This window comes from Anser cygnoides, chromosome Z (assembly GCF_040182565.1).
Source record: "Anser cygnoides isolate HZ-2024a breed goose chromosome Z, Taihu_goose_T2T_genome, whole genome shotgun sequence".
NCBI classification, from domain to species: domain Eukaryota; kingdom Metazoa; phylum Chordata; class Aves; order Anseriformes; family Anatidae; genus Anser; species Anser cygnoides.
Genome location: NC_089912.1, coordinates 76,377,433 through 76,402,953, shown reverse-complemented (window position 1 = coordinate 76,402,953; position 25,521 = coordinate 76,377,433). Strand labels below are relative to the sequence as shown.

General features: G+C 38.5%; 2 protein-coding genes across 4 annotated transcripts in view; one reads left to right on the top strand and one right to left on the bottom strand.

Annotated features, from left to right (window-relative positions):
* Positions 1 to 2,229, bottom strand: part of NLN (neurolysin) — a 39,413-nt gene extending 37,184 nt beyond the window's left edge. The window contains exon 1 of the mRNA XM_066988725.1: positions 1,991 to 2,229. Within this exon, the coding sequence (XP_066844826.1) occupies positions 1,991 to 2,229 (239 nt within the window). The remainder of the gene's footprint in view (positions 1 to 1,990) is intronic.
* SGTB (small glutamine rich tetratricopeptide repeat co-chaperone beta) lies at positions 2,122 to 25,464 on the top strand. 3 transcript variants are annotated; one of them, XM_066988729.1, is made up of 12 exons: positions 2,195 to 2,325; positions 2,875 to 3,076; positions 3,418 to 3,570; positions 9,162 to 9,265; positions 9,948 to 10,017; positions 12,702 to 12,801; positions 15,308 to 15,412; positions 18,288 to 18,426; positions 18,514 to 18,576; positions 20,629 to 20,666; positions 20,912 to 20,995; positions 21,980 to 25,464. In XM_066988729.1, the coding sequence occupies exons 3-12, from the start codon at positions 3,471 to 3,473 to the stop codon at positions 22,089 to 22,091; spliced, it is 915 nt and encodes a 304-aa protein (XP_066844830.1). In that variant the 5' UTR covers positions 2,195 to 2,325; positions 2,875 to 3,076; positions 3,418 to 3,470; the 3' UTR covers positions 22,092 to 25,464. The 3 variants fall into 3 exon arrangements, with proteins under 3 accessions (XP_066844829.1, XP_066844830.1, XP_013036000.1); XM_066988728.1 differs by lacking the exon at positions 2,875 to 3,076 and having other exon boundaries at positions 2,122 to 2,325; XM_013180546.3 differs by lacking the exons at positions 2,195 to 2,325; positions 2,875 to 3,076 and adding an exon at positions 3,126 to 3,303.
* Positions 25,465 to 25,521: the final 57 nt, after the last annotated feature.

Below are 25,521 nucleotides of genomic sequence, written 5' to 3'. Positions count from 1 at the left end.
TGGAACTCTGACAGGCTCAATGCCGTGACCATTGCCCTTGGGAGCCTGTCCCAGTGCCCGACCACCCTCTTGGTGAAGAATGTTTTCCTCACACCCAGCCTGACCTTCCCCTGTCCCTGCCCCATGCCTTTCCCTCGGGTCCTTCTGTATTCGCAGAGAGAATGTCAAAACAGTTATTTCCTCAAAAGATGTTAATTTCATTGCTTTTTTTAGTGTGTTCCAACCAGTGCCCTACAGGACAAACTCAGACCACAAAATGCTTATGAGGCTGACATCTTTGACTCAGTAGGTCCAGGGAACATTTTGCTCTGCAAACTCTGCTGAGCAGCCAAATTGTTTCTCTAGAGCCTGCTGCAGTTAGAAGGGTGGCGGCTGTCGCTTTTGTCCACAGGAGACCAGTGCTGCTGGGGTACACAGATGGGGTTGTGCAGTCTGTGGAGCACAGGGAAAGTGAAAGACGTCCTGTGCTTCCTGTCTGGTCCTTGCCATCGCTGGTGTTGGACCTGACAGTTTAAGGAAAGCACACACACACTAGGGCAATAAATATGCTACAGGAAAGCAACTACAAAAGGTCTTCCCAGTTCTATGACCTCCATCCCCATTCCCTGCTCCTCCTCCTGCCTCTTCCCACCAACCCTGTTTCTTGCCAGTTTACTTCCTTGACGAGAGAAAAAAATGTGTTCAGATTCTCTTTCCAGAGACAAAAATCTAAAATTAGGTCTTAAATAGAAATTCTCATTCTTCCAGAGCCCACATACATCTATTTTGCTACTCAAAACTTTATTTTGAAGATTTTGAAGGAAAGTCTTCAGAATTCTTGAATCCTGGAGAATCGTTTTAGGACAATGAAATTATTTAAATCACACTTCCCACTTTATTTTTTTCCCATTACTACTAACATCCTCAAAGAGTAAATAGACTATTGTCACAACTTAATTAATCTATGTGTTAGCCTGCTTTTTTCCTACGCATTTTACTGAAAATGTTACTCCTTGAATCTTTCAGATTCTAATAGGAAAGGTGCTCAATTAGAAATAGCCTCCTTCCATAAATCTGCCCATCTTAACTAAAATAGTCAAATGTTTAGTCAATATAAGATATGTTTGAAACTTCCTAAAAACTGACATTTGTATCTCACATTAGCATTGTGAGTGTGTTTGCTATTCAACATTTCTGCAGCCATTTGCTTAGCTTTGGAAGATCAGAGGTCTCTATTTGGCATCCAGGGTCACTCTTTTTTTAAGGGGGAGTGGAGGGGGACAATTACTTGGTTACACTCAAATGATGACTGACAAAAATAATGCAATTAACAAATTGCAGTGATCGTTCCCTGATGTACTTACAACACGTGGTGAAAAAATAAAAATCAATGCCTAAATCAATACCCAACACTTCCTTAGTATTTAGGAAGGGGGGATCTTTAGTTTCAAAATGCAAATTGGAAAGATTGATCTTTTAATTTTTCTCTGAAGGAATAACTTCAATCCTTCAAGCACTCCATTTCATTCTTTTTGTCTGAAAAATCTGCAGGAGAAATATGGGCAGTCAACACAAAACATGGAGAACAGCGAAAATGCCTGTACGGGAAAAAAAAAAAAAAAAAAAAGGATGCAAATGTACGTTGGGGAAATAAAGTCTTTGTGCACTTAATCTGACAGCAGAGAGTCGATCAACTGATTCACAGCCGTAGGGGAAGGGAGGATTACGAGTCCTGTTTGCCCTGGCTCCCCCCGAACAAAGGCAGCGAGGTGGGACGGGAACTGCCGTGCCCCCGAAGCCCACGGGAGCTCGCTCGGCTCCCCGCCGCAGCCCTCTCGCCCCGCGTTCCCCGCAGGACCCTGCTGCCCACGATGCCCGGGGGAGCCTCATGTCGGTCCCCAGATCCCCCCCCGAGGGGACAGGGCACGGCTGGACGCCCCCCATTTTGAGGCGGTGCCCCACGAGCCCCCCCCCCCCCCCCCACCACCGGCCCCGGTGCCACCGCGCCTACCTGCGAGCCGCGCGCAGGGCCAGCATGGGGGGCGGGGCCGCAGGAGGAGGAGGAGGAGGAGGAGGAGGAGGAGGAGGAGGAGGAAGGAGGAGAAGAAGAAGGAGGAGAAGGAGGAGGAGGAAGAAGAAGAAGGAGGAGAAGAAGGAGAAGGAGGAGGAGGAGGAGGAAGGGCCGGCTCCGCTCCCGCTGTCACTGCTGCCACCGCCGGCCGCGGGCACCGCCACAGCCGCCCCAAGCATCCGCTTCCGCCGCCGCCTTTCCCCTCCCCGCCCAGCGGCGGCGCTGACAGCGGCGAGCCCGGCTCGGCTCAGCCCGGCTCGGCGCGGCTCGGCTCGGTAAGCGCCATCCCCCCCCTCCGCCGTGCGGGCGGGCCGCGCCTCCTCCCCCGAGACCCTCTGCCGTGGGGCAGGGCCCGAGGCGGCGCCCGGAGGGGCCGAGGGGTGCGGGGGGCAGAGGCGGGGTGGGGGGGGGTCGCGGCGGGGGGCTCGGCCCGGGGGGTCTGGGGGTGTCCGTGGGGTCCAGAGGGGCCCAGGGGGATGCGGGGAGACCCGGGGGATCCGGGGGGTGTGGGGGGGGCTGGTGTTGGCTTAGCCCTTTCTCGGCGGGAGCCGCCTTCAGCCGTCCCTGCCGTGGCAGGGAAGGGGCGTGAGTGAGTGTGAGTGTGACCGTGAGTGTGAGTCTGAGTGTGCGTGGGGAGGTGGGAGATAATCCCCCGTGGTCCCGGCCCAGTTGTGGCCAGCCTGCGTTTGAGGCTCCCCCGTAGCCTCCCTCCCCACTCAGGTCAGGGGGAGGTGGTGCCAGCCTGGACCCGAAGGGTTTGTGGAAAAATAACTCGGAAAGTTGGAGGAGACGAGGTTTTCCTCAAAGTTATGTAACTCCACCAGCGGGACGGAGCCACCCGTGTCACGGATCGCGAGTGTGCACCGAGGTCACGGCGCTACAGCCCAGCGAAGGCGAACCTTTCGGCAGCACCGTGTCGGAAAACAGAAGGGCGCGTATGGAAGCGTGCCTCCTTACGTCATTGCATCTTTCTGTCAGCGTGGATTGTTAATTGATTACGAGTTACGCGTGTGTTCCCGCTTCGAAGTGCGTATGTCTTAGGAATAAAAGCCAAACTGCATCCTTCAGAAAAATAAGTTGCTGAATGATCCTCAGTGACCTCTCCTGCGGGAACGAGCCTGAGGAAATCTGTCCTCTTTTGCTCATAGACTAGAGGATTGCAGGATTCGCCTATAACGCTTAAAATTCAATGGCTCGTTTCAAGGCACTGCTTTATTCGGCTTTCTCCTGAAGGATGATTTTTTGTGTTTTGGGTGCGTTTCTTACTGAGGTCGGTGGGAGGCTGCAATGCTCTAGGAATTCACGACTGGGCCCAAAGCATACATCCTGTCATATTGTAAAGCTTTTCTTCCTTTTTTTTTTTTCAGAAATAGGAGATCCTATTCTTCTTAAGACATAGGAGAAATTCAACAATTTCAAAATGTCATCGGTGAAGCGTTTGGTTTATGCTGTCATCCATTTCTTGAGAGAGCAGAGTCAGATAGATACTTTCACTCCAGATGAACAAGAAAGCCTGGAAGGTAAGTGATGAAGATAGTAATACATGGGTAGGTACTATGCATACATATGTTAAATTATTTGGTGTATATGGCCAAATATATTTCTACTGTGTATAGAAAGTAACTGAGGTGACTTAACTGAAACTGCCACAACATATTATATGAGAATAAATGATGATCTTAGTATTTCTGAGATAACTAATTTTAAAACATCTCTAATTTAAAAAATGCTCTTAAGTTGTGAAATTATCTGAATTTTAAGTGACAGATACTTAATACTTTGAACCACATCAAGTTAGACAAAGCAATAATGCAAGCCATGGGAATGATTTGTGTATGTATCCTGCAACTTTTTGCCAACTGATTCATTTTCATTTTACTTTTATGTTTAATTTCCTCCTGCGTTTTGTGTGTGTGATGTGAATAACCATATATTGGTTTTGGCATATGGTAAGAACTCTTGTTTCATACTTAGAAAAATTCTGGGTAGTTTATGAGGGAAATCTAAAAGAACCTAGGAATGGGGAAAATAAAATAAATGCTTTGCATTGCTTTTCCACATAAATAGCAATTCCAAAGAGCACACGGTAGCGAATATTTTCAGTTTAGTATATACCTTCTAGTAACAGAAGACATGGCCACAGGAAGATGGACTTTTGTGTGTATTCTTCTGCCAACCAACAGAGAAAGTGAGACATTCACTAACGTTTGAAGTGTCTTCCTCCTTCATGTTGTTCTCATTCCTTTTCTCTAATTCCTGGACACTCCATGGGAGGCATTATGATAATGTGGAATTAAGCAAGAGAAGAACAAAAGATTCTTAATTCTGCAATAAGCTTTTCATAGCATCTATTTAAAAGACCTGTGCACTGTTCTAAGTAGTCTTTGTCTGTATGACTCAATGGGAGGATGAACTGGAGGTATAAAGAGGAAGGCTAGAACTACCAGGGCAATAAACAACATCCAGGGAGTCAATTATTGAGTTTCCTGAAATTTAAGGAGTTGAGTCTGAGAGGCATAAGCTTTAAAAGGGAAACCTGGAATGTTCTTCCTTCTGCTGTCTGTTGCTTTTACAGTGTAGTTAATTATTTACCAATGGAAGCAAGAAATTGACATTTGTAGCATGCTATTCAAAGGATATTCCACAGATTGGGTTTGTACCCTTGAAAAATGATAGTCATCTATGAATTTAACCAGTATCAGGGTATCATGGTACTCCGATAATAAATTTCTGTTCAGCTGATGAAAGAAAGCAATGATTTAATATCATGAAAGTATTTCATATAAGGGGAGACAACAATTTTTCCTTTCGTTTTTATAATAATGCTGATAAACACTGGGTTATGCCTGTGAAGGTTTACCTGATTACCTGTTGTAGAGCAGCCTTAGCCAATATTTATTTGAAAGAATCAAAAATTTTAAGATTCTATTTTCTGAACAAAAATATTATAAAACCTCACTTGTGCTTAAATGCTGATATGGAACTTACCATTTTAATACAGATATGAAATCCTAATTTTAGAGCCGTACCCTGCCAGAAGTTTGATACCATATGCTATGTGTTAGAGGATCGGGGCAGGCATTCTGAATAAATGAGTCATTTTAGTTGTGCAAAATATCTTTATTGCTTATGGAATAGCAATAGTCTGAGTCTCACCCGTTGAATTGGCTAATGTTAGGTGAAGACATAAGGGATGAAAGAATTTGACTGTTGTTTTTCATTGGTACCTTATGTATCTTAGTGAAAAGATAAAACACAGTATGATAAGTATCTACGCCAAGAAGTAATTTAAGTAGTTCCCATTCCCCACAAAACAACAAAAAGATAGAACATCACAAATAAAATTGAGACCTTATCAAAATATAAGTCTAGCATGTATTCAAACTCCTGCATTCTGCATGTTTATATTACAAAATGATGTCAATGATACTGTAATTTTCCTCTAGGAATTTTGTGCTTACATAATGAGTAAAAATGACTTAATTTGAGAAATCAGAGTAATCGTAAGGTAGACTGGAGAAATATACTCTTCTGCAATCCAGGATCCAGAGAAGTGATACAGATCTCTGTTCTAACGCTCAACCCTATTGTATGAATTGGCAACTTGACTTCTTCCAAGTTATACTTGAGACAGTGTATTTAAATAGCAGTTGTTTCCCTTTCCTATTGGCAGTATCTACAAGTTTTTCCTATCTGTAGCACCTGTTTCTGTGGGACTAAAGCAGAAACTCTCTACGAAGTGCACAAGGCTGTGATTTTTTTTTTTCTGACTTCAGAGATGATTGTACTGCAGTGAGTCCTCAAAGGCAGAGTTCTCAAAACTGTGGAATGTACCCCTTAAGGTGAGGTATGCGTGTAACACTAGAGTTGGGGGACAGTTATGTGTAAGATGCAGCAAGCTGACACTGAGCACTAAAGGGGCCTCATGTCATGATTTAGCCCTGGCAGGCAGCTCAGCACCGCATAGCTCACTCTCCCCAGGGGGGATGGGGGAGAGAATCAGAAAGGTAAAAGCATGAGAACTCAGGGGTTGAGATGCAGACAGCTTACGAGGTAAAACAAAAGCTATGCACATGAGTAAAGCAAAACAGGAAATCCATTCACTACTTCCCATCAGCAGGCAGGTGTTCAGCCACGTCCAGGAAAGCAGGGCTTGTCATGCATAATGATTTATTGGGAAGACAAACAGCATCACTCCAAATGTTCTTCCCTTCCTCCTTCTTTACCGCAGCTGTTATTGCTGAGCGTGACCCCATATGGTATGGGACATCCCTTTTGCCTGCCTGGGCCAGCTGTCCTGGCTGTGTCCCCTCCCAGTTCCTCGCTGGCCGGGCAGCACGAGGAGCTGAAATGTCCTGGGCGCTGTGCAAGCACTGCTCTGTGACAGCTAAAACAGTGTTGTTAACTCACTGATTTTCATCAAAAATCCAAAACACAGCAGGTGTGAGCTTCTCTGAAAAAAATTAACCCTATTCCAGCCAAAGCCAGGATACCTCAGCAGCCCAGTTAATATTCATGATTCAGCGATCAACAGCTTGCAAGTCTGCTGTTATGCCTTGATGTTGTTCACAGCTTGTGCATGGACAGCAAAAGATCCTGGAGCGGTGTGGCACTGGGGATGCTGAGCTGGGCTCCAGCACAGTCCACGTGCTCCTGTTGTCACATAGTAGGTGTTTGTGTGAGCCCCAGGTGTTCTCTGAGCTGTTCAGTGGGGAGGTAGGGATCTGCACTGGTTTGCAAGGTGATCTGTACAAGCTGTGGCAACTGCCTAGGTCTCTGAAAGTGTATGTGGTGGTGGAGGTAACAGGGAGAACAGATAACTTTGGCCTCATCGGTGAATAGCTCACATGGTGCTGTAAGTCTTACACAACTTTCTGATGACTTTGAGCCTGTGGCAGCTAACAGTGCCTCACTTAAGTAACAGGACAGTGAGATACATTTCTGACAAAAACATGTCTTCACCCCTTTGACTTTACTGGGCCAGGTTTTTACTTGAGTGTGTTAAAACAAAGTAGTTATTGATCTTTTCACAACTTAATATATCATCTGATTTGGAAAAGTTTCAGCTTTGGCAATGAATTTTTACACAGGTTTCTATCGTTGGCTTACATGTTAAGATGTGGCTGTTATTCTAACCTATGGATTCATCCCATAAGACCTCTTATTTTAGTTGTACTTTTGAGATATTATAAGGATTATAAGTTCCATTTTTCAGTTAAAGGAGAACTAAAGACTTCGCTGTAACAACTGGTTATTTATTTAATGGAAATACTTCCTGGTAATGAAAATATATTCTGGATTCTTTTGCTTAAGCATGATTTGCACTACTGCACTTTGCAAAAAATCTCCTGTCAGATAGAGTTATTGTTATAGACAATGCCTTAGAAAGGTAAAGATTGTACTTTAAATTCACGTAAAACTACAAATGAAGTGAGGCATTCAGGAAAGGGAATGTCTTCAGGTGAAAATAAGCTTGAGGGAAAAAGGGTAGGTATATTTTGGGCATTAGCTTCCTATTAGGTCATGTAATGAAAAACTAGACATGCAGTTCCACTGATCTTATGATAGACCTGACAAGGAGTTCTGTTAATATACCATTCAGAATTTGGCATAATCAGTGCTCACTTTACTATAAGTTTTTCTACATAGCAGGAGGTAAAGGAGTTTAACCCAAATCCTTCACCACTTCTACTGAGTAATTTAGAATTGGGCAAACTGATATATTTTTAACATTTATAGGTTATAGGAGCAAGTTGTATGTGTATTTAACCATGTATTCAACTACTGTTACATATTATCAACTTTAATTTTGTGGTACTAAACATTTTCTGAATAATTTCTATTGTATGTTATGAGAGTTTAAAAAAATACTTGTTCAAAGTTTAACTACTTATTTTACAAGTTTACTTTTTTCTGTTTTGCTCAGCTATGGTGTAGAAAACAGGCTCCTCAAACTGGCCTTACTGTTGTTAACTTTCAGTAATTTTAATTTTAATTTGAGATCAGCGTTGGGGTCCCTTATAATTTGAATTCTTACTGGAGTTACATTTATTACATTAACATTGGAGTGAAATTCATTTTAGATTCTAAGATTCAGTTTTTACTGATACTTAGTTTGAATTCAGCTGTCCTCAGTTATCTCTAGTTCAGGTTAAAAATGTGGTATCTATAAAATAAGACAAAAAATCCTTTTTTCTGCTCAAACTATGCTTTATGAAGATTCTTTGTTCCTCCTTCAGTTTTCAGTCTAAAACATCTAGATGATATACCTCAATGGAAGCATTCTACTGCATTCTCAAGATGATAGGGAAAGTATCGATACAATTTGAGATAGTATAACTATCAGACTTACAAGACTATATATTACTAATTGTCATTCATCTTATTTTGTCTGGAAACGTGATGACATTTAAAACTTCATTCTGGTACTTGGTTACTTTTTTTTAGAATTGCTTCATGTGAGTGTATGTAGATTATTGCAGGATTGGGAGAGCCATTTAATCCTTATACAACAGAATGTGTGAAAGGATACTGTAGATATATTGTCTTACAGGATAAAGACTAGTGATTAATGAAGCATTTTATTAATAGACAGTGTCATCAAATGAATATATTTTACTTCAAAAAAGATAAAATTAACAAGTATCCCACATTTATTCTGTAATTAAATATAAGCCATTTTCTCCTGTTGTGTCACACAAACTTTAGGCAGTTTGGCTGTGTTTTGGCATGGGTCATGTGATGCATACTTGTATTTTAAGTTGTCATGCTTTTGTTAAATGCTTTTATTTTTATATTTAAAAAATCAAATGATTGAGAGAATTGAAATTAAAATTATATTAAAATAATTAAATATTTTTAATTTTAAATTTTAAATTTTTAAAATTTTTAAATTTTAAATTAATTTAAAAATAATGTTAGAACTATATAAGATTTTGTATAGCTTATAGCCAGTTCTCTGTGGATCGGGTAGCCTCTTTATTTTACGATGTCTTTCAAATTGCTGCTCTTACTAGCTGAATAAGGAAGTGAATCACAGCTTTATAAATAAATTAATGAAATTAAACTTCTGTTGTGAAACTGGTGACCTAATTTTTTTTTCTCTTGTAAGTTGCAATTCAGTGTCTGGAGACTGTTTTTAAGATTAACCCAGAAGATACTCATCTTGCACCTCCACAGCATTTGATAGAAATGTTCAGAAATTCTTTCCACAAGGTAAGAATTTAATTTAAATTCTAGACTTACTCTGCCAGCATATGATAAAATTTCATATTGTATACAGAACCCTGAAGTGCTATGTAGGTCAAAAAATGTGAAAACTTAAGGAAAATGGGAAAAGATTGAAATTTCCATAAAAGCTGGCAGAACAAGAATCTTTAGGGGCAGTGGGAGGAATTAATTTGAAGTAGACAAGGACAATTCAATGTAGGATGTTACTGAATGGTGGATTGTGTAGTTCTCACTTAAAGGATTTTATCCCTCAGTTAATTGAGCTCATCAACTGTTTTATGATGCTTCTCATTCCCTTCTGGAAATAACTTAGTTGTTCAGTTTTAAAAACATACCCCTAAGTGCTAACCTTAAAATGCTAAATTCTAAAATCCATGCTAGTAATATGTGTTATCTCTGAGTTTCTAGTACAGGAAGCACAGAAACCACCAGGGATTGTAGAGGCTTATCAACTGTCCTCTTCTTGGCTTCCTTAAAATGCGTGATGAGCCGTAAGGTTTCTTTGGTAGTAGAAAGCAAGCTATCTTTCTCTTCTAAGTGTTTTAGTGATGTTTTAGGTTTTATACTCTGCAAAACAGGAGATCTTGTTGCTTGTTGATGGAATGTTGTCCAACCTATAATTAGGGCTTGTATTTTAATGAAAAAGTGTTGTTTTGTTTACATACAGAACGACATGCTGCCTCTCTCAGATTCTTTACCAGAGGATATTGAAAAGGCGGACCAACTGAAGGATGAAGGTTTGTAAATTAACATAGAAATAAGCATCTTGTGCTCTGAGTAAGACTTTTCAGGTTATCATGGATAGTGGTAGTAAAGCAGCTGGACTGGGCAACACAACTCATACAAAAACTTCACATTTTTTCCACTGTTGATTGTTATTTTGTAAGGGGACTAAGTAACTTGGGCCATTCAGGGTCTAAGAAAATACCTGCAACGCTTGCTGTGGTTATGGGACTGTAGGGATATCCAGTCCTTTCTAGGTGTGGTTATTACAGCAATCCATGGTCTAAATTAATGTCTTCCATCTTCTCATCTGTCAGTCTTCAGAGCTGTGTGAAATGGACTAAGAAAACAAAATCAATGTGTGCTGTGTGTTAGTGTGGTGATACTAAAGCAATTCGTGTTTCTACTGAAAAAAAATAAGGGGTCTAAACTTTGACAAAGGGCACTTGAAAGTGTTGGCCATCAAAAGAACTAACAAGCAATTTGGGACTACTCGGAATGCTTTTGGTTAACTCACATAATAAATTTAAAACATATCCTATTTTTAAATGCTGCTCTCTCATATTAGTCCTTTTCATTTTCACATAAGTTTATCTATCACTGGTATCAAGTTTGTCAGTTTTGAGTATTGTTTGCCTGATCTTAGTGAAATAAATTACATCGACTTGTTGAAATCAATTTGAGCCTTATCTTCTACAATACTATAATTCTATCATTTTGTGGTTTCTGTCTGTATGTCCTTACTTACGGAATAACTTCACACACCTTTTCAGCCATCAGCCTGTACCTCCTCCACCCTCAAACTTGTCCTCTAGAAATTGGCTAATGAAGGGTGAAACAAAAACAGATTGCTTAGTTTTCTTTCTTGGTCGTTATGAAACCTGAGTGATATACCCTCCAGACTAACAAATACTTGAATTTACTTCCCTGCCCTTGTATATCACTTGACATTTTGCTTAATGTAAGCAATACAGAGTACAGATTATATGCAGATTTGTGGCTTAATCCTAAACAGAGCTGCTTGGTATTACCACAGTATAAATTATAACAGTAGGTAATACTTCTGTTGTAAAAGGACATGCACTCAAAAGTATAACCATTTGTTGTTTTTTTCTTAATATTTTTTTGTCCAGCGTTAAAATAAGCTATTACTGCTGCTTTTTCTTTTGTCTGGGATTGCCTAATCTGAGCAGAAATAGGTCTATCTGTTCTTCTATTTTCCTTTAGCCAATTTTGAGCTGCAGAGAGCAATACTGGTACCCACTGAAACTAGCTCCAACATAGCCCTGTATCTCGGGTCACTTTTGTTTCAGAGCAGTGTCAGAAATTCCAGCTTTGATGATCATCAATAACAGTTTTGTTTCAGAGAAACATTAACTGCTACAGTCTTGTTGAGTGCAGCTACCTCGTGATGCTAAACTGCCAGTAGGATTTAGTCAGTAGTCAGTAGTAGGATACAATCTAGTGTATCACTGTTAGAAGAGGTGATTTTGTAATATATTGATGATACTTGGTTACATAAATCTGATTTTGTTTATTAAGTGTTCTGTAGTAACAAATAAATGCAAGTATAATTGTTTTCAGTTAGTATTGTCACCTAGAACTGCTTGCTCCACAATCTTTCTTTCTATCTGACTGAAATATTCTAGCATTTGCTTGTGCAGTTATAACTGTAGTAAGTTACAGCTGTAGTAACCTGTTGACCTGTCCCTTCTCTTGCTTACTCTTGGAGAGGGTTGAAATATTATACCAAAATACAAGGAAATCAGTGAAAGTCTGTTGTTTCCTGACAACTTCTTGACATTGCTGAGAAACCAAGACTTTTGCAGGATCTAGCAAGCCAAGGATCTATAGCAGTGGCACCTGGGACAACCTTAGACTCAGGCACTTTGAACTAGGACTTTTCTTGTAACAAAGAAGTAGAGAAACAAAGAAAGAAACCACCACGAACTCCTTGTGTCAGGGTGGAAGAAATATGGAAGGTATCTTTCGTTTTGAAAGAACTTACTACAAAATTTTCTTTGCAAAGAGAAGTTACTTTATTCTGCCTTTTCACTGTAGTAGACTTAAAAATATCAGGTATGAAACTTTATTATTGAGTAGAAGATCAGAGCTTTGATGGTAAGAAATTTCACCTCTGAATCACTTTAGATTGCCTGTGCTATATATGCTTTTCATTATCTTAATAAATGAACTATGTGACAACATCACACAAGTGGGGCTTGTGTGCTTGGTTTTTGCTTTTATCTCCCATATTAAATGAGTAGTTACAGGGAGATTTTTGGTAGATGTGAGACCAGAAGGGAATTAACATATAGCCTATTGGACTATGAGGCTTGAAAAGTTAGTTAAAACCGATGAATTTGTATTAGAGTGGAACTGCAATTACAGTTATACTTCTCAACAAAGGGATCTTCACTTAACAGCAGAAACTATCTGGAAAGTGTGGAATAGGGAAAAAAAAAGAAAAAAAGAGAAGAGGAAGGCATATGTGGTGGACTACAATGTGCATAATGAATTTTACAGACATAATAGATACTTCTATTTGCTTTATTCCATGCCAGTTGTATTTAAAAGAACGTATCTCGCAAAAGTGCCATCAAAACTGCCTTGTTTAGAATAATATAGTTTCTCTACTTTTTTCATACATAATGATGTATCTTTTAACTACTTAAGAGCTTCTTATAATTTATTTCAGGTAACAATCATATGAAAGAAGAAAACTTTGTTGCAGCAGTGGATTGTTACACTAGGGCTATTGAACTGGATCCAAACAATGCAGTCTATTACTGCAACAGGTAAAAGCAGAATAATACACACTTTTTATTCCCAAACTTAATAAACATTATTTTAAAGATAAAATATGATGTAGATCAAAATAGTGTGAGGCTATTTAATGTGAGTTAAGTGTGAGGCGGAGGTTAACAAATTAACATATTAACGTATTAAATTTGTAACACATCTAAAGCAAATGTGAGGTAATTCGTTGTATCTGTATCAGTAGGTGCAATACGGGCCTTAAAATTATTTGTAACACGATGTAAGTTTTTTGTAAGCTAGGATGTCTATATTAAATCACTACGTAGGCTGTGGTTCCCAGTCTGTTGAGAGTAGTAAGAACCCTTTTTTTTTTTTCTTTCGATGGTCTAGTGATTCAGCTGCTATCTCTGTCTCCTGTAGTATTGACTTCACTTGGAAAAACTGGTGTTAATGTGTTAAAGTATTTTGGAGATTTCAAAGATTGTATAAGTACTCAGCATTTTTATGCATGACCTGTTGGAAAAATAAGAAGACTGTGTTGTTGTAGTTTCGTTGTATAATTATTTTTTCAGTGTAGTATTGACATTGGACCAGATGAATTCTGGAAGGGCATGTTACCCTAGCAGCAGCATGCACTTTTAGTATACTGCCCTGAGGACCAACGTAAGAACAAAAACAGTGTAATCTATGAGCCCTGCTGAAACTGCCATGCCTCTAGAGCTCCTTTGCTCTTCACCCTTCAGTGCATCCGTTACCAGAAGGACTTATGGAGTGCAGTCAACCTGGCCTTGTGGCAGTGTACTCTATGGATTTTTCCTTTTTGGGGGCTGTGCTTCCATTACTCCAGAGTTTAGTTTGTGATAAATGCAAGTATATGACTCAGTGTTTCATGGCAGGCATAAAGAGAAAGGGAATGCACAGCATACTAATATTGTTTTACATCTTTAAGAATGATTGCATAAGTGATTTTAGGTATCAGATGTTAATATAAAACCTGATTCAAAAGCCTCCCCAAATAAGTGAAAGATTCCTCAGTAGAATGAGCTTTGGAACCAAATCTATACTTGTCAAAAGAGTGAAAATACTTCACTCTTTTCTGTGCTCCATCATCACAGACTACATTTGTGAGCACCAAAATGAATCTTGATGTCAGTGTGCCCAGTATTGTACAAAGTTACTTAAAAGAAGACAGGCAGTTCTTTGGAGTTCCCAGAGGGATATAGTATCTGAATAAAGATAGGCCTTATCTTATTTGAGCTATCTTGGAATCCATCAAGAATTACCACCTTTAACAGCATTGCTTTTTGCTCACAGCAGTGGGGTAAAGAGAAGAGGTTAGATGCCATTGAAATGGTAACTGGCCACACAATTTTTTTAAACATGGAAAGAACACTTTCTGTTCAAACACATGAGACACTAAGCATTGTCCCCAGTTCTTATCCACAAACCTTACTGGCACCTACAGAGCTAGACAACTGTTACATAGCCTAAATATTTAAAAGCTGTAAGTAGTCCATTCAGAAAAGATTTTAATCAAAGTCAGAGAAAACATCCAATTTGAGGTTATCACAGGAGAAGGGATTGAATACAGTGATGACTGTAGCATCTAGTGTTCCTAATTTTAAAAAAAATAGTGCTTCACGCAATGGAAATATTATCATTTCTTCTATAGCTTTTTAGTCAAAGAACTAATTAGAGTATTTTGAGACTTTTCAAACTGGGAAAATTTTGAGTATTAGTTATTACAATTGCCTTTTTAGTTTGGGGCAAGTCTTTAACCTTATTGTATAAATAACCACAGCATTCGGTATTTCTCTGGTGTGGAGATACAATTTTAATTTAGTAATTCAGAGATTAAGAAGTGTCATCCCAATTTATTTGCAAACATGAGTTTTGCTGAGGTACAGTTATGTATGTAAGAGAAATGTTGCTTCAGTTCAGAATTGGTGTGAAGCTGTTATTTTCCTTGTGATCATTATCCTGAAGTCAGTTTCAGAGAGCAAGTGGGATGGTTCATACTGAAAGGCAATTCTGTGCTTTTTGAAGCACAGACTTAACTGCTTTAAGAGAAAAAAAAAAAAGAGCATAGAAAAATCACAGTATTCCTTCAAAATGCAACAAAAGTATAGTCCTTATGGGAAAAATGCAATTGTGTAGAATACTTCTGTTTAAATAAGGATTTAATGTCAACTACTAATTCAGAGTTTCACTTCATGCAATAGGTTTTGTGATGTGTTTTGTGCATAGTCATATACTAGATATAAAACAGTTTTAGAATAATTTCTCCTTTGTGTCCTGAAAGGTGAGTCTTTGTTCTCCAAAGCCCAGTCTAGCAATGCACCTAAGCACGGACCTAATTCAGAACATTTGCTTGTCCTGCTTGAGTGAGGAAAGTTGAGGCATTGCCTAACTAATGAGTAATAAGTCAGTAAGACAAAACATGTCTAAAGTCAGTAACTGACATGCAAATACCTAAGCTTTTTTGTTCTTGCTGTTACTGTTTTTCGACTAAACTCTCTCTTTTCCCTTCCACCTCTCCCCTAGGGCTGCTGCTCAAAGTAAACTCAACAAATACAGTGAAGCAATAAAGGACTGTGAGAGAGCCATAGCAATAGACCCGAAGTACAGCAAAGCATATGGGAGAATGGGGTAAGCTAATAGAAATCTGGGTAAATGCTGAAGGCCCACATGTAAATCACCATACATTTTCTGAAATAAATGGAGCTATGTTGTTTTGCTTAACTGACATTCTTATCCTGAAAGTGTAGCAATTTTCTAAAGATGACCCTATCGTGCTGTCGGCTTTAAGTTTTATATCGTTGGTTGATCTCAACATTTTCATATCAGACTTTTTCAGTTAGCTTTTTTTTTTTTAATTTCAGTTTATCAACATTGTAAATTTAGGAAGTCATGCTGTGTTTTTCTTTTTAATCTCCTACCTAATAATGAGTTATAGAAATTATGCTGTTGGAAAAGTGAATCTGTTGATGCTGTTAGAAAACAGAATCCTTAAGAGTACTGGGCCTTCAGTGCTAGCACTTGAGGCTTGATTTTTCTGTTCAGTAACTGTCAAGCAGCAGATGTTTGGGCAAGACTAAGCTATGTCCAGTTAGCGTTTTTTCCTCAGTCCTGTCTGAGCGGTTAGCAGGTTTGTCCTCCTAGGCAGAGGGTCTGATGAAGTGCTATCTAAAAATCTCAAGAATGTTCTCCCAAATGAGATGTCTGCTTCAGTCATGGGACACTCTTCTGAGATGTGTAGCTTTGCATTGTCAATAATCGAGCATATTATGAAGGTGTAGGCTGAATGCTTCTTCAGGCTTTTGGCTTTTGTGGTTTTATCTATACTAGTAAATTAAAAAAAATGCTTGGGATTGTTCTTTGGGGTCAGCTGGCACAAAATAGCCTGTGTCTATATTATTAAAATCTTGTTTGCAGTATGGAGTGACCACATCCAAACTGCCTATTGCTAAATTGCCTTGGCCTGTGTTAACTTCTGAACCATGCCCTAAAATTGTTTGGGCTAGTTGGCCTGGGACAAGACCGTGCCAGGGGGCATTTATTTAAGATCAAAGATGATGGAATTCCATCATTTGAAAACCTCCCCAGACAGAGTTTATTTTAATACTACAAAAGTAGCCTTTAAGATCATCTACTGCGTAGCTAATTCACTTTGAAATTTTAAGGACTTCTGAATTTTTGTCCTATATAACTCTCTTTAGGTTGTTTCTATATATAGCAGAACCCAAGATCCCCAGATTTCAGTGAGGTAGAGGGAAACCACAGGTTGATTTAATTGGAAATGGGAGGTTATTTTATAGTTTTGGGTGTAAGAGCAGTGTACACTTTGATTAGCAGTGTAAGTGGGATCATTCTCAGGTATTCTCAAGCTTCTTTTTTGTCTGACTGCTTTAACAGAGGATATATTCTTAGCTACAGGTTGTTGCTTAATTCAGCAGCTTGAAAGAATAATGTATTTGGCACAGGCTGAATGAGGAAACAGTGCTTGTTTAGCAATAACTGGGAAAAAAGTGCAGAAACCATCTCAGAAAAAATCCTTATGAGAAAGCTAGGATTTCTGACTGCATTAGAGAGGCACATCAGCTTTTCTGAGGACTTCACGGAAGCTCTGTATGTGTTGCAGAAGGGAACAGAAGTGCCACAGAAATATGCAGAGATGGGAGCAGTATAGACAGTTAAAGATATGCTTCCAGCATGACTCTGAGAGAGCACTCTTCTGGGTAGGAGGTGGGTCTGAAATTGTGAGCAGAGAAACTTGCCTGCTCTTCTGAGTTGTGTGTTCCAAGAAGCGGAATTTAACACACTTTCCCCATAAATAAACACAATTGCATCACAGAAATACCTGATTGCATTTCTCCTCTGGTCAGAAACTATTTCGGCAAATTAATGGGCCAAAAGGGAGAATGCTGCAGAGCAACTGTGCTAAGGGAGAAAACATTAATATTGCATGGGTTCCTCCAGAAGTTTTATTGGAAAACCCTGGATTTTCGTGCTGTTACTGAGTTTGTTATCACTGAGAGTAATGACTGTGACCGATGTGTCTAACACTGAGCTCTCTTGCCTGACATGAAAAGACTAAGGTCTGTTAGTGGGTATTAGCACAGGCTTATTATCAACACAGTCTGTGTATCTATCTCAGCACATACTAAAGGGAAACTGGAGTATTGAATACAAGTTGAATGTAGATTACACAGATCTTCCACAAAATGTGGAAAAAATTGCGTTAGCTTTGTGAGATCAGCATAAATTGAATACATAGCAGAAGGCAGAACTGAAACTGCAACCAGATGGACTTCTGGCATAGCTCAAAGAAAGATAATGCTTTAAATGTAGGAACTAATCAAATTTGAAAACAAACATTGTTTCAAAAGTAGTAGATAATCCATGCTGTGCTCTCCTGAGCCGCTGGAGAAGAATCTTTTTCAAAAGATTAAGTAGGCTTCTCTGACACGTGGGTTTCTTACAGATATTGCTACTATCCTGTGTAACCCATTTGTAAAGCGGTGAAGCAGAAGGTCCAAGAGAACCTTGCAACTGATCCAGTGCAAAAAGCTGTTAGACTGAAACTTGTGGTCCTACTGTTTGGTTTCTTGAAACTGCACAACTTACGTTAAGAGTATCTTCATCCTACTTACCTTCTGAATATATACCCTTCTGAATAATGTATTGGATCAAAAGAAATGGAAGAAACATTTAGAGGAATTTCTGAGCTCATGTTGGATCCAACTTGTGCTCTAAAACAGAGACTAAATCACTTGATAATGCCAAAGTTTTTTAATGAAACTTGCATACATATGGATGCAAAATGAGTTCCTGAGGGATCATCTGTTCTACTACAATAAAGGCTTACTCTAAGCAGCAGTGGCACAACAGCAAAACTTCTTTTAACTTAGTGCTTAAGAGAAGAGTTAGTTGTGAGATACTGTTTTACTTGGAGCAGAAAAATCTACCATTATCTTTTGATAGTCATGTATGTTCTACCCAGGATTTCTTTATTTCACATTAGGTTGGCTCTGACCTCAGTGAATAAGTTTGAAGAAGCAATTACCAGTTACCAAAAAGCACTGGATCTTGATCCAGAAAATGACTCTTACAAGTCAAATTTGAAAATAGCAGAACAGAAACTAAGAGACATGTCCAGTCCTGTAAGTTAGCTCTGCATCTATTTATTAACAATTGTTTTAACTGGGACTTCGGAGGTAAACTTACCTTCAATTTTTACTTGTTTTTAGACTGGAACTGGACTGAGTTTTGACATGGCAAGCTTGATAAATAATCCTGCCTTCATTAGTATGGTGAGTATATTTCAAGCTTTACGTTGCTTTTAAGACTGAATTCTTAAGAACAACTCTTGTTCAATAACACAAGGGATTTTAATGTTTATTATAATGGGCAATAGTTGCACTATGCTGAATTTAATTTTTTCAAAGGCATTTTACACTCAAACCGAGAAGTGGAGGATAAATATGCTCTGATGCCTGTCTGATTTCCAACTGATTCTGTCCTACTTATGAACAATGATATGTGTAGATAGCTATGCTGTTTTTACAGATGGAATGAACAGCAAAACACTTGTCAACAGTATGGTGGAAATATCTTTTCTATTCGCCACATAATAATTAACAGTGAATACAAAGATAATAAATGAATAGCTGTTACAGAATAGCTGTTAAGAAGCTGTAATAGCTTCTTAAATGAATAGCTGTTGTTTCAGATGCAGTCTACCAAATGCTTAAGTAACTTCCTGGGGAGAACTACCCAGAATACCTTTTTGTTCTTACCTTTTCAAATTCTCCCTGACATTGTTAATACTTCAAGAAATGCAAAAATAGTGAATATAAGTAACTCATAATGCTTTCCTTTACTTCTAATGTGCTGGCAAATTGTGATTTTGTCCCTCAATAGTTTTCTCCATGCATGGTTGTCTGACCCAGTTTGTGTGAATTAACTTCAAAGAATGGAACTTGAAGGAAAAAAAACTGCAAAAAAATATTTATTTTCTTTGAGATTCCAGTTAAAACTTTACTAGCCTTCTGGTAGCTTCTCTAGGGTAGGACATTTCAACCAGTGCTCCCACATGGAAAACAGATCAATGCAGCTGATACTGTGGTATGGAGATGGTAAGCAAAGGAAGAAGCAAGTGAATTCGCCAATGGCATTAGTGATGAAATAACACTGGAACTCTGTGTACAGCTTCACTGGCCACATGACTTACTCAGACAGTATCTGTTTAGAGTTGAAGATGTACTCTAATGTGGGGCTATGACGAAATGATTGTTTGTATCATTTCCAGAAGATGCCAGATCAAGTGAATAGAACACAGGGCATTCAGCCAGGAATTAATTAACAAACTTTTCCTGTGGTGGTTCTGATGGGAGGTGGGGGTGGCTTTTTTGCTGGTGGTGGTTGTTGTTTTGTTGTTGTTCTTTTAAGGGAAAAAAAAGTGACTTACTGACCTCGAGAAAGCTATTTCTGGCCTCCTTTTGAGCCAGATCAAACTGTTACTGATGGGAGAGAGAAAAAATCCCATACTTCCCTCAGAATTGATCTTTATTTGGCATTTTATTTATCCAAATGTAGACTAGAGAAAACAGATGACTTTCGAGAAGTTGTATGGAGATATATTGGCCAACTGATATTATGCATGTCTGGTTTTTGTACTACATTTAATAAGATAGTGAATGAGCAGATACAGCTTCATGCCTGTTGATTTCTGCAGCCACTAATTTCTGTAGGAATTACACTGCTAACTTTAAACCATCACCTGGCTTATTCAGTAGTGTCTATCCCTATACACTCTTACACTACAGTAAACACAACAGAATTTTTGAGGTACCTTATGAATGAGAAATATGAATAACCTCATGCTTACTACAAAGTAAGAAGATAGACAAGTTATCAAAGAAGATACACGTTACGGCAAAACCATAGTACAAAGTAAGTCCACGACCTGGTTTGTCTCTGTAGTCTCAACAGCTTATTCTTACTAGTAATAACAGTTGGAAAACTGATTTATCCAGTTGGCAATAAACAAAACACAGACTTTTGTCTAAAAAGCCCTACTGAAAACTTTAGTACCTAGAAGTCTTATGTTAATCTTTTTTTAGCTTTAGAGTACAGGGTTTTATGTTTGTCTTGTTGTCATATTTTTCATGTCCAGTGAAAATTTGTTGTTTAACATATTAAAAAAAAAAAAACACCTTTCCCTGCAATTATTATTTTTGTTTGGGACCATTCATCTCTGTGGACATAAACTTAGCTTGATTTTGTAATAAATTGTAGAATTCCTTCAGTGATACCTAAGTAGTTAATGTGTTATAATTTCAGCTATATATTATCTATTCTAGGCAGCAAGCTTAATGCAGAATCCCCAAGTTCAACAACTGTAAGTATTAAAATGAAGTACCATTAAAACAAATATCTTCAGGGCTTCGAATTAAAAGAGAAAAGGTAGATGGTACTGAATTCCTGAAAATTTAATCTTGTTTTTGCTTACTGTAAATAGAACTACTGCAGTTTCTTCTTCTTACAGCTTAGTTCCTCCCAGCAATTCAACAAAGAACTACAGTTTATTGCTTACTATAAAGGTTCCTGCATACCCCAATGCCAACACTGTGCTAACTGTTCCAGGATGTCGGGGATGATGTCAAATGCCATCGGTGGCCCTGCTGCAGGTGTTGGTGGCCTGTCGGATTTGTCCAGCCTGATCCATGCGTAAGTATTACGAATCACACAGTTTACTGTTACATTCGTAGAAACATTATTGTGCATCATCTATTTAAGAGGGATAGTGTCAGACCAGTTAAACTGTGGCCTTTACTCATTGTATGCCTGATTATTATTAAAACAGATCTTAAAGACTTTCCATCTTGTTTGTTTGCATTGTACATTTCCATCAATTGGAGTGACCGTGTGCTCAGTTTCACTTTTTAGTTCTCATGCACTGTTCATTTTTCAAATGTCACCTATTAGAAGTGCTACTTGAAACCTTTAGTTGCTTATACATGTGCTTTCAAATTGTATTCTATGAGTCTACTCAGTGCAGGTTGCAACAAGTTCTAAATTTTTCTCTTGACTGACAGTGCTCTGGCATCCCTCCATTTAGACTAAAAGGGCTTCAGGGAACTAAGTATAATAGGAGTGAGTTTTACAAAAGCCAGGACCCAAATCTTTTAATATAAGATAACAATGATGCATCTGGAAGAGTCAGCACACTTCAGGTGTACTTCAGTGTAACTGTATGCATGCTTTCTATTAATGACCTATGGCTCATAAATACGAGTTGCCACCCACATCCTGTATTTCTAGAAAAACTAACATGAAGTTGCACTTCAACTAGAAGAGTAGTTGCCTTTAACTACTGGAGTGCATCCTCTCAAAGAGAAGGGAGCAAATCACTGGAATAGATTTCTTGCAAAATTTTAGGTTTAGCGAGTAAGGTAATACTTTCCATGTTACCAAGTAGATGCAGTAGTCTGAAAGAATTAAGACCTGATGATTAAGATCCTGTTTGGAGAGACTTTAAGTAGATAGTCATAATACTACAACTAATTTGCTGTATAGTCTTAATCAAGGTGTATTTAGTCTCAACTTTCATATAGTGCAGCTTTCAGTTACATTTGGATGTCTTATTTTGTTACAAAAGCTGCATGTCAATTTTTTTCACTTGGTGATTTTATTTACAACTGTTCAACACAGGGGGCAGCAGTTTGCACAACAGATACAGCAGCAGAATCCAGAGCTCATAGAGCAACTGAGAAATCACGTCCGGAGCCGATCCTTCAGCGGCAGCACTGAGGAGCATTCCTGACTTAAAGAAGGCATGTGAATTGGAATGGTATATAACCTCAAAATGCATACCATAGTTAGTGGCAAAAGCACCATTGTTAACTCTTCTGCTTGAATAGAAGACAGAAAATTCTTTGTGTGTGTTTGCAAACAATAATAAATCTGTTAAACAGATCTATTGCACATAACTTGGAACATATCATTTATGTATACTTAATCCTCTGAAAATTAATACACTAAATACATTCAGTGGCCTGTTAAAATCCCTATGTACAAGTCATTTTCAGTATGTGCATTAGATCGATCTGCAGAGATGTCGAGTGTCAAGGAGTTGTGGAGTGGGCTGACTTTGTGTAACAACTTAATTCTAAAATCCTAGTGCAAAAGGCATGTTATTCTGATGGTGAAAATTGTTACAGCTGTAACTCCCTGTCAGATACGCTATTGAAACAATAGATGCATCAGCTCTTCTGATGTACATCTGATGTGCCCTTCTATAATGAGCATAAATCAGTGTTGGAGTATATAGCGTACTTAAATCGCATGTCTGAAGTCTGCTTATATCTGTGGAGGGGCTGTCATTGGTACCATGAAATACTCTTCAACTTCATTTGGTAGAAGGGAGGGAAATGATTGTGAATGAAGGAGTACCATAAATTGTAGTTGGAAAGGATGGAAATCCTGAGCAGATACCACAGATACCGAAATGCTACTTGGCTAGGGAAAGGAAATAGCATTAAGAAGTTTCAGGTACCTCTACTACCATATACATTCTCAAATCATCATAGTCGCCCTGGAGGTTAGCAGTGTGGCACTATTTTCGTAGGGATGTCAAACTGTATTACATTCTGTATGTATGCAGGATTTAACATAAGCTTAACAGTCATAACTGTAATAAGCTAACACTGATTCAATGACTGTATAACTAGTATTGAAAACTTATCCCAAAATAGCTGCTTTAGCAGGATTCTCTTTCTATTCATGTGTGATAAATCACTGGCCTGAACAATTAAGGATTTTTTTCAGTTTCATTGTATGTATCTCCTTTAAGCAATGGGTGTGTGGTCAAGCTAAAGATTTTTGCCGTCTTTGATATTTCTATTTCATCTTTTTTTTGCTTAGCACATCTTATTCTGAAAGAGACCACTGTTTTTCTGTATTTTTATTATATTACCTTTTCTTTTTAATTCTGCCTGGTGTTCACATTCCTTTCTGCTACAAGGTACATATTTTTGTCTCCAGGGAAGTTCTCAACACTCAAAATTTTCTTTGCATATCAAAATTGATTTGAGGAGCCTGCTTTGATTCCTAAGACAAAGTGACCTCTGCTGGCCAGTCAGATTGGAGACAGCATGTGGACGAGTAAAACAGAGACTCCCAAATGGAGAAGTACACAGGAACTCCTAGACTTTATAGATTATATCCAACTCACTGTGTGGTCAAAAAAAAAAAAAAACCACCTCAGGTAGTGGCAAATAAAAGATGGGGACTAAGTCTAGGACTTCAAATGCTAGGTGTGCATCTGTTGTATGAGCCTTCAGCTATTAAGAGAGGAAAAAGTGCAGCTGAGTCCAACGGAAAATGAACAGAACTGGTGAATACACAAAACCCAGGAAACTCGTATCATCTTTTGAATAAAGATGTAGAGCTTAAAACAGCAACTTCAAGACATTCATAGTTTCAACAGGGCTTGCCTACATACAGCATTGAGATGCTTTCTCTTTTTTAATTTCCATATGTGTTGCTGTAGCTGCTTTTTTGAGGCTGTAGAGATCTTCAAGCTTCACATTAAATACATTTCCAAATAAAAACTTACAACATCTGATGACAAAGAAATTTATTCTTAACATGATCTTTTATCAGAGGTAGTTCAGATTTTGAATCTAACATAACTGTGACTTCAGTTCAGTCACAGTTAAGAGGCCAGGATACCATTTACAAGAAGGGTCAGTGGAGGTGCAAAGTAGGATAAAGCTACTCTAGAGACATTACTTGAAGTAGTGTGTTGTGTCAGGAGAGAAGCATTGCTCCTAACACCTATCTCTTTGCATTAACCTTTCTGGTTCCTCTTATTTTTCTTTCATATTCTCAACTAACATGGGTCCTACTAGCTTTGATGAGGGGAAACCAGTTAATCCAGAATGGACTGGACAGCACATCAAGATCTCTCACACTCAGCTTATGCTTGCTTTGACAGCAAGCTTCCTGTAGTCAGTTTTCTTTCTAATTCAAAACAGCAAGAGTGTCAAGAACCTCTTGAGAGCTCCATAAGAACTACAATAATTGTATTATAAGACGTAAAATCTGCTGTAGAAGTTGTACTGTGTTCCATAAACATACTTTTTTCTTTGTAATTGTTCACATGTGCAGCCCTAGAGCTTACTGTATTTATGGGATTACAATCCCTAAGGTAAAATGGAATTGAAGCATTGGTTAGTTGTTTGAACTTAAAGATGATTTCAATGTAATTTTGCATACTAAAATACTGTCATGTTTAGGTTTTAAGTCAGTACAGATCATATGTAACCAGACCATTCACTACAATGATGGCATTAGCTGACCCTTTTGGAATGTGCTACAATTAGCATAATACTTAACTTGTAAACATTCATTGTTTCTTGTATATTAACAAAAAGGGCTTTATAGCCTCAGTAAAAAGAAAGACAGCGTAACCAATAACAGGAGCTGTCATGGTGTGCTTTTCCATTGAAGTCAGGAACAGAGGGATCATTTATGCTAAAATCTATTTTGCCTTGAATAGGTTAAATTGTTTCACAAAGTCACGCAATACGTCTCAATCACAGGGTGAGGAAGGAATCTTTTCCTGTGTGATAACTGCACTTTTGTTTTGCACTAAAATTTTTCATTCTGCTTGATCAAGTGGTAAATCCCAATCCCAGTAAATACTCCTTTAATTTAAGGTCAGTTACAGTTCATCATTTTAACTGAACAAATATGCATTTATCACCTAACTGGTTTTGTATCATTACTGTTCCATCAATATTTAAGTGTGATAATGGTTAGAAAAGAAAGTGTTTTGCATTCAAATTGTAAACTCCTGTAACCTGCTTGCATGGATATATATTCTAAGTATGCCTGATCAGAGAAACGTCTAATGAAATACTCAGCGTAGAACTTGTTTCAGTTGCAGTTTTGGTTTTGTAATGAGTATAAAGTAGACTCATTTGTCCTGAGACAGAATTAAATCTGCAAGTTCTGAAGAAATCATCATAATACTGTTTGAAGCTACAGATAGTCATACTGGCAAAATGCAACTTGGCTACCATTTCTGTATCTCTCCTACCTCTTACTACCACATGGTCACATCTCCTTCAATTTATGTCAACTTAACTTGAAAACAGATTATAAATAAAGTTATTTACATTTTTTGCGTTGATAGCTTTACTGTTTTAGTCTGTTGGTACAACTAGAATAACAGATTATACTGTGTG